The 13985-nt window shown below is 34.6% G+C and overlaps 1 protein-coding gene across 1 annotated transcript in view; it reads right to left on the bottom strand.

Moving 5' to 3' along the window:
• GMCL1 (germ cell-less 1, spermatogenesis associated) overlaps positions 1–13985 on the bottom strand; it is a 35580-nt gene that overhangs the window by 18326 nt on the left and 3269 nt on the right. The window contains exons 2-8 of the mRNA XM_026483891.4: positions 11192–11315; positions 9376–9472; positions 8172–8269; positions 5656–5768; positions 4953–5018; positions 2987–3071; positions 730–820 (exon numbers count right to left, since the gene is read on the bottom strand). Coding sequence (XP_026339676.2) covers positions 730–820; positions 2987–3071; positions 4953–5018; positions 5656–5768; positions 8172–8269; positions 9376–9472; positions 11192–11315 — 674 coding nt within the window. The remainder of the gene's footprint in view (positions 1–729; positions 821–2986; positions 3072–4952; positions 5019–5655; positions 5769–8171; positions 8270–9375; positions 9473–11191; positions 11316–13985) is intronic.

The following is a 13985-nucleotide window of genomic DNA, read 5'->3' as shown; positions in this document are numbered from 1 at the left end:
ATATATTATTAAAAATAAGCAAAAAAGGTGGCTATGCATGGACCAAAAATGACCTTGGACTAAGAAAATCATGAACTAATAAGGATTATGATTTATCCACTTCTTTGTACCTAAAATTTTTTGCCTATTATCTGTTCTGGCAAAGTACAAAAGAGATACATTGCATGTTCCACCTCTACCCCAATAAGAAAGAATTTAATGGCAGCTGATCTTAAAGAATTTTAGATCAGTCTTCTCTGAGAATCTGACAAAAGATATGAAGTTCTCACCTTGCAAAATACATGCAACACATACATATGTATAAAGTTCTGCATATAATTTTGGGGGTTAGCAATACCCTGAAGCCTGTAGATGGGCCCCCCGCGTTAAGAACTGTTGCCTGATAGATGGGGTTAATGTGTTAAGGGAAATTCAATGTGGTCAAACAAAAGACAAACGTAATCACCAAGACCTGCTGTTGATAAAATGGGAAAGGCAATAGTTCAGGGGATCAAACTACGGTGCTAGTTCAAGGAGTAATAGTTCAGTTAATACTTGGCAAGGCATTTTTCTTATCCAGCTTTACTTTTCTCAATTTAAATTAGGGGCTGAATTAAAACTGCTGAAGGTCCTCACCAGATCTAAAATTCTCTAGGTCTACAAGTAAGTTAGGCCCTGATTTTAATAAATTTTTTAAATTTATTTATTAAGGCCCCCAAAACAAGTTCTCAATAAAAATTTCAGGTATACCTTTTCTCCTCTTAGAAAACCAGACATCTGTTTCAGTCAAAAGCTGTTTTAAAGATCCATTCCACGAAGGCACAAGTTGAAGAAACATCCACTAGGTTAAAAAAGTAAATTTAAGAAAAAAATTACAAGATTTCATCATGTTACAATTTTACATTCAAACTGTTTCCACCTTAAAACATAATATCTAAAAAATTTAATTTCCTGTACATGCAACTGAAAGAAGTAGAACTATTATATGACATGCTTACATGCTTTAAATTCATCATGGCTTTGGGGCACCTGGGTGGCTCAGTCGGTTAAGCATCTGACTCTTGATTTTGGCTCAGGTCATGATCTCAGGGTTGGGAGACTGAGTCCTGCATTGGGCTCCATGCTGCATGGAGCCTGCTTAAGATTCTCTCTCTCCCTCACTCCCTCTCTCTTTGCCCTCCCTCCCGCTCATCATGGCTTTTAATTGTGGTCCAATGATAAAAACTAAAACATAAAGAATAAATAAATTATAATAAATAATAAATTAATAAATAATAAATGAATTCCCGAAAAGTATTTATGACCTCAAATGCAGTACAGTTACACAAAATGGTAAATGTTTGATATATATATTACATTAGTAATTTTACACTAATTTATTCTACTCATCAATTAACTCAATTTTGCTAAATGTTGTGTAAGGTTATAAAAATAATCTTAATTATTTAATAATAATTTAATAGATTATTTAATAATAATTTATTAAACAAGGGAAAAAGAGTTTCTTATTGTTTTATTACTGTTAAGACAATATACAGAGTAGTTAGGGGGTATGGACTTTTAAATCCTGGTCCTGCCAATTAACAGCTGGGCAAATTACCTAATTTCTCTGGGCCTTAATTTCTTCATTTATAAAATGAACATGATACCTCATAGAACATTAAAAGAGTTATTATGTCTACTTTGAATAGTGCTTGGCACACAGTGAGCGCTTACCATTCCCGGCATAAAAGCAATTACAACAATAGGAAACAATGAATGCTACCACTGGCTCAGAGACAGAAATGGCCTGTCTACCCTTCCTTCAACGATTACATAACTCAGTTACTAAACTTCCTTGAAAAAAAAAGAACAGTAATAGAATCTCATCTCTACCACAAAATAAGCAATTCCAATGATATAACTTAGAAGGTGTCTCATTCTCAGATTTCAAAGCTGTGTTAAATGGAGACTCTGTTGCTGGGGACAAAAGGCTAAAGGAAAAATTATTCAGTAGGAAAAGCAATGGACTAGGGCTCACAAATCTGGGTTCTACCTCAAGTCTGCCACTTGGTAACTGTAAAAGTTCTAAGTCCTAAGTCCTATCATCTATAGAACAAGAATGATAGCTGATTTGTCTCTTCAGAGTTGTGAAAACAAAATTAAAAATGTTAAAACCTTTCAAAAGTTTGAAATGACACATATGCCTGAAGTGTAAATAAGGTCTTTAAAGAATTTCACCATTTTCTAGAAAAAGTGAAAATTTCATCATAAAGTCATTAATTCAACTTCGAAAACATTTCTGAAAACCATATTATTTAACATTTCTGATTATGTAAATAACATAACAACATCATGCTTGTTTTTGAAAAAAATCTGAGAAAAAAAGAAACATATTCCTAGGATAGAAAAGTATTAAAACCAAACAAAGGAAATAGGACAGGCGCTCTCATGGCCTACCACTTGTCAACTGCAGACCCAACAGTAAGAGAGGTACCTTGCATTCCCAACAGGAAGAAGCCAACTTTACTACTCTAGCAGGAGAAAGGAAGAATTTCTTCTTGCCTAGCAACAAGTTCAGCCAATAAGAAGATACCACAACTCAGACAACAAGGAACTCTAGCTTTCCTCCAACACGCTTTCATTCAAAGCAGCCACTTCCAACTTCCTCTTTTTCCTCGATAATGTAATCTTCATCTCCTTTGAGGTCTGGACTTGCCTATGGTTTGTCGTAGCTTACATGCCCCAAATTCCAATTGTTCTACTATTCCCAAATAAATCCATTTTGCTGGTAAAATAACTGGCTATTGTACTTTTAAGGTTGACAAGCGTAAGGAATGAAATTAAAATCACTCATGATAGCAAATCCCTAAACAAAGTTTTTTTTTTTTTTAACATTTTGGCATATTTCCTTTTACATTTCTTATATTTACACCATTTCTTTATCACTGGACACGAGCTGTTTTCAGTTTTTCACTATTATAAGTAATGCTGAGGTGATGTCCTTACATACATATCACGTCAATACCTTTTTAAGAGCTGTGTATACATCCATCTCCACTTGCATCACAAATAAGTTAGATGAACCAATGAGCTGCTTCATGACATTTATACTAGAAAAGATAACATAGAGGTAGTGAGTTTGTTCGCATGCACAGGCTAAACACCCTGGCGGAACTAAAAAATTTAGGTCTTTCTTATGAAAAGAAAATGTCATCGGTATTTTTGCCCGTGTTGGGGCAAAAAAAAAAAAAAGAATCTTAGACAGAAATAACCTATCTGAACACAAGGATACTTTTAATTCAGAGAGTATACTATGAAAGGTCTTTCTTTGAACTGACAGGAAAACAAAGAACTTTGATCTGCTGATTAATCAAGTTAAAACGAAGTCTCAATGAAATAACTTTTAGTATGCTCTGATAAAGTGGCACTGTTCCTGTTTTGCCTTTCCTGCCCATTCATTGTTAAAAAAAAAAAAAAAAAAGACACTTGTCAGAATTCACCGAAACATCTATATCTTTAACCTTTAACACTGAGGCTTAAGAGAATTGCTTAGTCATAAAACATGTTCTCATTAAGAGTAGGATCAAGAAATATGTATTAGTTTAAAATTAGAGTAGAAATTACATTACCAGCTGTTTTTCCCCCGTCAAGCCATAAAAAGCCAGAAGAACATCTAGGTTTTTAAGATGACCACTACAATTTATCTTCTTTTTGAAAGAGCTCAATGAGAAATTGTGAAAAAGAAAAAAATGAAAGTGTTTCTAATGATTTTTTTTAAAGATTTTATTTATTTATTTGACAGAAAGAGAGAGAGAGAGAGATGGAGAGAACAAGCAGGGCAAGTAGCGGGCAGAGGTAGAGGGAGAAGCCGGCTCCCCACAGAGCACGGATCTGGATGCGGGGCTGGATCCTAGGACTCTGGCATCATGACCTGAACCAAAGGCAGATGCTTCACCAACTGAGACACCCAGGTGCCCTGACGATTTTCAAACCAAACATAACGCAGAGCTTTGTTTATGCCCTGACATCATTAGGTAATGATTTTTTTTGGTAGAAAAATGTTTCTTAAACTTTTCTACCAAAGTACCTCTTAAAGGCAGGGGAAAGGAAAGGACCCAGGAATCCAGGAGATAGCCATAAAAACAACGTTTCTACTACTTCTTTTATTTCATGTTTAAAACTCAAAGAAGCTTGAATTCTCTCTATTCCATATTGCATTTAAACATAAAAATGTTTATCTTTTTCTCCACCACTTCCCCACCCACCCTTGAAAAAAAAAAACAGTAAAATTGACATCACAGGAATGATCTCGTTGAGGGCAAAAACCATGACATCATCATCTCTATATCCTTCACAGCCTCTCACAGAGTACCTTCATCTACAGTGGACATTCAGCAAGTGTTTGCTGAAGGAAGGCGGGAAGGCAGGAAGGAAGGAAAGAAGGAAGGAAGGAAGGAATAATAAGCAGATGCTATTCAAAAGGCCAACCTGATTGCAAATTTAACTTCATCAGGCCTAGCATAAAGTTTAAAACAACCTCCTTAAACTTAATTTTGCAGGGGTGCCTGGCTGGCTCAGTTGGAGCCGGCGACTCTTGATCTCAGCATTGCGAGTTGAGCCCCATGTTGGGTGTGATTACTTAAAATAAAATCTTTAAAACTTAATTTTGCAATGGTAAAGATGGTTTTTAAATAATCTTTTAGATTCTCTAAGAGCCCAGCAAAAGTGAGGTAACACTTGATATTTTTCTATAGTTTAATGGTCACAATGAATTTTTCTATTAAAATTGGTTAAAATAGTAGACATAATATACATATTATTTATGACAAGATTTGTGAAGCCATTTCTTCAGTTCATAGATCTCAAGACACCTTTCATTAAATTATTCACTTTTCATAAGTAATATATTTTTGTATAAAGTACATGCATACTTTAACAAATAAACATTATTTTAGGATGATTAATTATAAAGTTACTTAAAATTAAAATACCTGAGTTCCTTAAAAAGTTCAACATTCTGGTGAGTCATCAAATTGTTCAGAAGCCATTCAAGGCACCTGAAATTAAAACATGGAATTTCTTACTACATGATACATAAATAATATATCATGTATTTATGACTTATTTAGTAGGACTTAGTTAAAATAAAAACAATTAGTCTTGCCAGAACATGCTCAAATTTTTAAATTTAACAACCGAAAATTTAGTGTTGTTTTTGTCAGCAGTTATTAAGGAAATATTTCCTTTATATTAATAAGGGCATTTCTAATTAAGAGAACCTCATTTCAAGTTGGTGTTACATCATTTATGAAGGGGCTTGCACACTGCTATTACCTTTGAAAATGGGTACTGCAATTCTCAGGAGTTAAAAACATTGCCAGTAGGTGTACTGATACAATGTCTATGATGCCTACTACTTAAAAAATATTAATAGAAAACGCACTGTAAAGAGTGACCAGAGTTTTTATAAGCCATGTATAAACACGTATAACCCACCCATGGTCACTTACAAAGGCAACACTTTCAAGGAATTTACTAATTCATCCAAATGTAAAAAAAAGACTTTTTATAACAAAATTCTAGTCCCCTATCTTTTTTTTTCTTTCTTTCTTATAGCTATACATTCTTTTAAGAAACCAAAGCAGCCAAATTCCCACAAGTGGGATGGGAGGAAAAATAAAAAAGGTAACTCACTTTTTCTTTACAGAATCTAATCCATAGGTCCCTGCTGATGTGTAATAGCCACATACAGTTTTCACATTAATTGTTTCCTTCATTGTCTCACCACACTGCTGTATTAAACCATCCTGTAAATATAAATAAGCACTGGAAAGGCCCATTTCACGTGGGAAAAATTAGCTCTGAATATGTGCTTGTACATATTAAAAGGTAAAAAAAAAAAAAAAAAAAAAAGGAAGAAAGAAAGAAAGAAAACTCATTAAGTGCAGCAAGCCTAAATTTTTAAGTCCAGTAAAAATACTGAAAAAAAAAAAAATCCAGCAAGTATTCAACTAAATACTTGGAATTGAAAAACAGAACGGAGGGGATAAAAGCAGTAAGGTAGTAAAGTAGAGATGAATACTGCTGTTCTCTTTCTTTTTTTATTCTTCCCCTCTCTGGGACATTTGCAAATTTAAGCAGCATTATGTCTGGTTTGCCTGTTCTTTTTAAATGGAGACCTTTTAACATACTCAGTCGACCATGGGACGGAGCTATGCAAATAAACAGTATGAATCGTCAGGAAGTGTTTACTGAAGTATAAAACACTTCTCAATTTCTAAGAGATTATTATTTGCACTGAAATATTAATCTAAAATTATGAAACATTATTTGCACTGAAATATTAATCTAAAATGTTTATATGTAAGATTTCAAACTAATTTTATTCAATATATGGAAAGAATGTCACTTTTTACCTAAATTTCTGAAATATATTCATCATGCAAGTATATTATTAAGTTAGTTAGTTAAGTCACATAGATAATGCAGAAAAGAGATTTAGGACAAAACCAAAAGGACTTAAGTTAGAAAATAAAGTATACTTTTTGAAAATAAGTACTGAAAGGATGACAACATTTAAAAAATTAAATCTCAGCTAAATATATTGAGCAAGCTATTTACTAATACTTCAAATAAAAAATTATACAAATGTCACAGAAAAGGAAACTTAATTTTTTCTAAAGATCATAATACAATATTGACTCCATTAGGATTTTAAACTTACCTGAAAATCATTTGAGACTAGCCCCCCAGCCCCTTCGGCTTTCCTCTTAACATCTTGTCTGTCACCAAGTCCAGTGGATTATCCCTGATTAATCTTTCTGTGATCCAGTCTGTCCTCTCCATGCTTATTGCTACCGCCCTACTTTAGACACTACCGCAATAAGATTTTGTCTCTAACGTACTCTTTTCTTCAGTACATCCTTCACATTATTTCTGAAGTATTCTTTCTAAAACACCAGTCTTTCCTCTGATTACAAGCTTCCAAAAGGGGGCACATGGGTGGCTCTGTCGGTTGGGCATCCGATTCTTGGTTTCGGTTCAGGTCACGGTCTCATGGGTCATGGGATCGAGCCCCACATGGGGCTCCGCGCTCAGCAGCGAGTCTGCTTGAGGATTCTCTCCTCTGCCCCATCCCCTACTCACGTGCAAGCTCTCTCAGATAAATAAATTTTTAAAAAATCTTCCAAAAGTACCTACATATAAAGTCTAAACTTCTTAAAAGGTATAGAGGGATTTTCACAATCTGGCCTCTGCCACCTTCTCTACAACCCTTCCTTTCATGTGCTAGAGCTTCTTGTATGTGTCTCTCACTTCTGTGCTAGAGCCACGTGCACACAGATTCTCTGATTCTCTACTGTTTCACTTCTCAGAGTATTAATTTACTCTAGAAAATGCTTCCTTCCCCTTTTCTTTCTTTGCAAGATAAATACATTTTCAGTTTTCAAGACTCAACTTCCTTCTTTGCATCACCAAGCTGAACTGACCACTCCTTCTGTTCATCCACTAAATCCTACAGGATGTTTATTATCATATCTATAATACTGGACAGTTCTTACTTTATCTCTGGGTCTGTTTATTAACCCTCCTGCTCCCATTCCACACACACATTATACCGTGAGTTCTCTGAAGGCTGGGACTATGTCTTAATTTACCTTCAGATCCCTATGCCTAGTTTGACACATTGCTCAATATATTTGTTGAAAGAACAAATCTGTCATTCTACCAAAGGATTATATGTTTTTATGTGGTTTACCACAATTATTTCATAATTAAGAAAAAGTCAACAAAGTAAGCACTCAATGTTTTTTAAACCCATGACCTAAATGAATTAGTAATCATAAGTGATCTGCTTAATAACAGTCAAGATAAATCATTAATGAACAGAAATCTGTAAATGGACTTAGACAAGTAAATTCTTACATTATAGTAATTCTAAGGTATCTACACTGAAATAGCCTGCATTTACCTTACAACAGACATGATGACCCCCTCATCTATAATAAATTGGTTTTCATTAAGCATTTTATTTTATTAGTGGTATTTTTTGGGGGTAAGCATTTTAAATGACTATCACAAATGACATATTTACACATTTCATTTTTATTTTAAAAATCGTAAAATGATAAGCTTTATTTTTGTTTTTAGAATAGATACTTTGAAACAAAGATCCAACTGTGATCCTTTCTTTGAATTATGTGCACACTCACCAACTGCAACATACAAGCTGCTGCCAAAATGGCAATTACTCGACTGGGCTTTATTAAGACATCATCTCGATACAGTGACCCAAATGCAACCTGCAGTGCTGAAAGCAAAAGCAGACACGGGGAATGAAATAACAGTGATATCTATAAAGGTATTACAAAAATAACAATAATGACCATCTTTATACTCTAAGACATATAGAGGATGTACATAAAAGAGAAGTATCACTAATTAAAATGCTAATAATGGTTACTGATCAATTGTACTAACTTAATAATAATGTTATAAATTTCCATTTATTCTACCTAACAGAGCTGGATTCTTCCACATCTAATCTTGACATTAGCTGGTGGTCAGAATTAAGATACCCTTGGAAAAAGTTTTATGAAGACACCCTGAGTAGACCAATCATTAAGTACACAGACCCCATGATAATCTTAACCCTGGTGCTTTCAGTGCTTCGTTCCTGGGGAGTGGGGAATAGCTCCTGGTCTTCTCCATGCCACACTCTCCCCCAGCCACCACAGCTATCTAGGCCTGTCCTTCCTTCTCTCCACTGCCACTCTTGTGTGTGTTTATGAATATCCTTAGCTTTCCTCTTTGCCTGTGTTGTGAGTACTGGGTACTTACACTTGGGCAATCAAAGAGGGGAGCAGAGAATGAGCACTGGAATGGGAATTAGGAGAACTATAGGCTGACTGAGGCGCACTAAACTGCTGAGACCTAAAATAAGTCCCTAAATCCTCTGGGCCTGAGCTTCCTCATCTAAGAACTCAGAGCTCTAAGATACCGATTACATGATTCATATCCTACTGTTCCCAGAGAAAGTCTTCACACATGGGGAATAATCAATAAACACTATTTACCAGCTTTTCTTTTCTTTTTTTTTTTTACCAGCTTTTCTATGTAATTTTTAAAAATAGTCATACTCTTCTTCCTTCACCCTACATCCTCCATATCCCAGGCAGATACACTTATAAACATAAGTAAGCAGACTGATAAGGCCTACATGACTAAGTAGATTAGGGACAGATAGAACAGAATTGATAAAAACTATGGAGCAAATCAATACAAAGCTGACTCCCTGGAGTGTTAAATGGAGCTTTTTTCTAGCCTACAAGATTGGAAGAAAATATTTATCTTCTACTAAATGAATAAAAAGTTTACGTTACAATTCTGCATAACAGTAATTATGGTGGGGGTTACCTTCTATATCAATATTCTGGTCCGGAATCTCCAGTTCAATAATATTCATGCTGGATTCTTTCCAAGAACCACTGAACATACTAGAAAAGTAGCCAGACTTAAAAAAAAACAGAACAAAAAAACAATTATCCAGTACGTTCTGTGTCTTGCAAATTATTTTCCCATTTCTAATTCCAAGCAACTCTTCTATCAAAATAAGTCCATATTATTTTAAGAGAAAAAGAATTGCCAAACATGTCTACAGGAAAATGAAACTGAAAATGTCAAAATACTATCTGAACTGAATTCCTGTATTATTATTTGAACCTTACATTAGTTTTTTACTTGGTTAAAACAATTTCTGAGTCTATTACAGGTTTTCCTTCAAGCTTAGAAAATATATCATGTATTTAAGACTCTCATAAACACGACAACACACAAGGTAAATACATAAACATGCACTGAGGAGGAGTGAAGACTAAGAACCTTCCTACTGTTGAATCCTTACTGTGTTAGTGGCTGTAAATGGGATGATCCCCAGAAATGAGGATAAATCTAAAGTTTAGTTTTATCTAATCAGAAAATTCCAGAATGGCCTTAATTCTTGGTAAGGTACCAGAATGGATGAAGTCTTTAGTTACCTTCTAGATAGTACCTCTCCTAATTAGAATTACTTTGGAATAGATCAAATATTAACTAATTTTACTGAATACTTAGTATGTATAAGGCACTGTGAATACAGCAGTAAACAAAACAGACATTGTTTCTGTCCTTAGGGGGCCTACTATATTTTTGCATGTGGTTTGCACTATAATCAATACAGCTTCTCTTGAGAGGGAAAGCCTTCACTGAGGCATTCTCATCCTTAAATTCACAAAACTGCTTCCAGTGATTAAAAAAAAGATATGGACCCTATCCTCAAGTTGAGACCGATATTCTGATATCTGAGCTATAAACTTCAAGCCAAAGTAAACTTATTAAAAAAATTTAAATAAAAAACATTATGATTAAAATGTTATAGAAAAAGTTCTTTTAAAATATTTCTACTGAAAATCTTATACTATACTGTCTTACCAGTGATTATTGTCAAACGGTGAAGAACAGAGAAAATATAAACTCCATAGGATAAAAACTGAATTGTTCACTGTTCTATTCCCAGTGCCTACAACAATGATTTGAAGAAAGAATAGATACATTTGATGAAAGAATAAATGAGTAAAATATTTGAGCCATTAGAGCAACATTTTCTTTCATTTTGAGAGTTTTGAATCTTTAAAATGGGGTAGCAGATGGTAATATTGTCAGCACACAAACCAAATAGGTATACCAGCTAAATGAATTAGTCTGTATTTGCTGGGTCTTGTCTTTAATTTAACTGCATTTTCCAGAAGGAAAGAAGAGTAAGTGTCAAGAACTTTTCATTCACTTTCAACCATATCTACAAAATACCATTTTGGCTAAATTCATCCAATTTAAATAATTATACACAAAATAAACAAATTTAGCAATCTTAACTTTAGACATTTTGCCCCTAACTTTTTTCCCTTTTGTCAACGAAAGGCACCAAAATAAGAACCTTTCTGAAGTAACTGACAAAAAGGTATTTGCTGGGCTGGTATGACAAGGAAAAATAAAAATCTATCTTCTAGACCAAACTAAGTGTGTGCTGTATTTCTGATAAAACAAGACTCTGAAATGAGATGAGAGGACTTAAACAACTACTGTCCATGCAAAGAGATTGCTGTGAAATGCAATTAGAAAGAACATGACTTGAAAGAGTTTGAGTTATTTTTAAGTAACCACCTTGTTTACTCAAATAGAAAAATAAAATACTTACTTGACATAAATATATTTTGTGTAAGTTCCACTCTTCTCCTAGAGCACAAATCTTAATGTCACTATTTTCACCATTCAAAAATAATGTTTGATAGATATATTTGGAGGTACTCTTTAATTTTTTCCTGTTAAAAGAAAAGCAAATATTATATATGTGTAAAACTGAATGTTTTGCTGATTTTGCATACAACTCAAAATACTCCTTTTGTTCAATTTCTATGAAATAAAGCCAACTTATCCATTGTGTAAAAGGAATAGAGGGATATTATATTCAAATTTGCATGAGCACATAAGAAACTAATAACAGTGGTTATCTCTAGGGTACTATATTCCCAAGAGGGTTAATAGTGGCTAGATGGGACAGCATGTACATGTGACCTTTCACTGTGCACCATTTTTGCAATTTGTGATTATTGAACTAAATGAATTACCTGTAGGTCAGCACAGTGCTTTTTGCTTACTTCCTCATTTAGAGAACAGTACTATGGAGGCTCTCAATACAACTGCAATGATACTTCTATGCAACTACAAAACGGAGAACAAGAGTAAAAATTTTACCTACCCAAGTAATTTTTAGAATAATTTACATTGAATCTTATTTTGGTACCAAATCATTCTTAAACTAAACAACTTTTTTTCCCATTAGACAAATGGTTTGCAGCCTTACATCAAAGGTTTTCACAACTATGCTCAATGGAGAAGTGTCTTCGGGGCCACCAGAGAGCGCTGAGGAATAAACCCTGGGCATCCTCACCTAACTTCAGCTAAAGCAGCAGTGCATCTGAGGGATTTCTGCATAAGATTTCATTTAAAAGATTAATTATATACTTTTTTAAGTTTGATAATCATTGTTCCAAGATGGTACAATGAATAAGAAAAGCCCTAGGCAGAGGCCGATAAATACCTTTTTATATTCCTGGCCAATCCTGACAAGTTTTCTTGGTAGTTAAAAATTTTTAATCTTTTAAAAAATGAAGTAATTGTTTCAGATGATGTCTTGAACCAGTGTGTTTGCCACGTCTTCCCAACAGACAGTAAAAATAGCACATGCTTTGGTGGTGGAGAGACTTGGGTTTGAGTCCCTCAGTTACCCCAGATATAAAGAGGATATTAGTAGTAATCACTTTATTGGGTTACTGTAAGAAATAAATGGGACAATATAGTTTCCAGTTTCTGATGGCACCATCCCCAAATCACATCAAAAGATTAAAAGTACAGAAAGGATTAAGCCCGCAACAGCAGAAAGTAAGGGTGGGCTTATCACCTGACGAGAATTTGATGGATCTGGAAGTTAGAAAATAAAATGTAATAGAAAAGAGCAGCAGAAGCCACAGCCCGGAATACATCATGAAGGTCTAGGATGCAGGTTGAAGCCCATCTGCCCTTCAGAAGCCTGTGTGGGTTGAGGGGAAGAGTCTCAGGAGAAACAAAAGGCAAAAAGTGAGGCTGAAAATGGGGAAACATGTTCCCCTAATGGCCTCTTCCACAATGTATGAACACAGAATAGAGAGAGCCAGAAGAGAGATAACTCAGGCATAAAGATTCCAAGGCTGTTCTAGGAAGGAGTGGACAAATCTATCAGGAAGGCGTTGGCACCCCAGACAAAGCAATCCTCATTCTGGTATTTGAGGAATTTGTAGCCTGTGAGCTGTTAACCCATTCACCCTGAATCATGGTCCCCAAACTACATGTCAAAGCACCTGGAGCACCACACCAAACTCAGGAGCATCTTTCAGATACCATGCTATCTACTACTACTAAGCAGTAGTTTGAATCTAACTATGAGATATTTCTTTAGGACCAGAGGTACCATGAAAAAAATTACTGAGACACTAAGGGTGCTGTGAACAAAAAAAGTTTGGGAATCTCTGCTCTAAAACAAAGCATGCCCCACCCACACCCAATTTAGTAGTCAGTCTTCTTACTTAAAGGGAAGGCTTAGTAGAAATAGATCTATTTACTCAATTAAAACACACACACACACACACACACACACACGTTAGTCGTTCTTAAATATAAACAGACAACCAAGGATGACCCAACATGAAGAGAATTAGGAGCATTAAAGACTATTAAAAAGAGAGAAACAGGCCCCAGAGGAAATATATTAATTCAAGGGGAAGAAAACTTAAAACACTCTAAAATTAGTATATCTAGATATCTGAGATTATTACATTTATAAAACAACAGGATACTATAATAAAGGAAACAAGGGAAAAAAGAGCTCTTAGAGACTAAAAACACAGTTACTGAAATTACAAAGCCAAAACAGAGGCTGATTGAGAAAGTTAAGGAAATTTCCCAGAACATAAAGTGAAAAAGACCTAAAAAGGAAAAAAAGAAAAGAGAAAGAGGTACATTCCAAGAAATCCAAAATCTGGTTAAGAGGAATCCAAAGAGAAAACAAAAATAACAGGAAAAGGGAAATCAGGGGAAAAATTAATGGAAGAAAATTTCTCCAAACTAGTCTCCAGATTGTAAGGATCAACCAAGTGCTGAGGCAATTTAAAAACCCACACTTAAGCACATTCTAGTTAAATTCCAAAATACCAAAGAAAAAAATTCCAAAATTTCCAGAGGGAAGAAAGGTCACCTACGAAGAAAAGAGAATTAGACCAGCATCCTATTTTTCATCAACACTGTAGGCTACAAGACAACGAAGTAATATCAACAAGGATATGAAGTTATTTTAGAGTTCCATACCAAAGGGTGAATAAAGTGAAAGACTAAATTTACATTTAGATAAGCACAAGTTACCTCCGTTTGCACCCTTTCTGAGGAAAATACATGAGGAT

This window comes from Ursus arctos, unplaced genomic scaffold (genome assembly GCF_023065955.2).
Source record: "Ursus arctos isolate Adak ecotype North America unplaced genomic scaffold, UrsArc2.0 scaffold_8, whole genome shotgun sequence".
NCBI lineage: Eukaryota > Metazoa > Chordata > Mammalia > Carnivora > Ursidae > Ursus > Ursus arctos.
The sequence above is the reverse complement of the archived record's forward strand: the minus strand, read 5'-3'. Positions and strand labels throughout refer to the sequence as shown.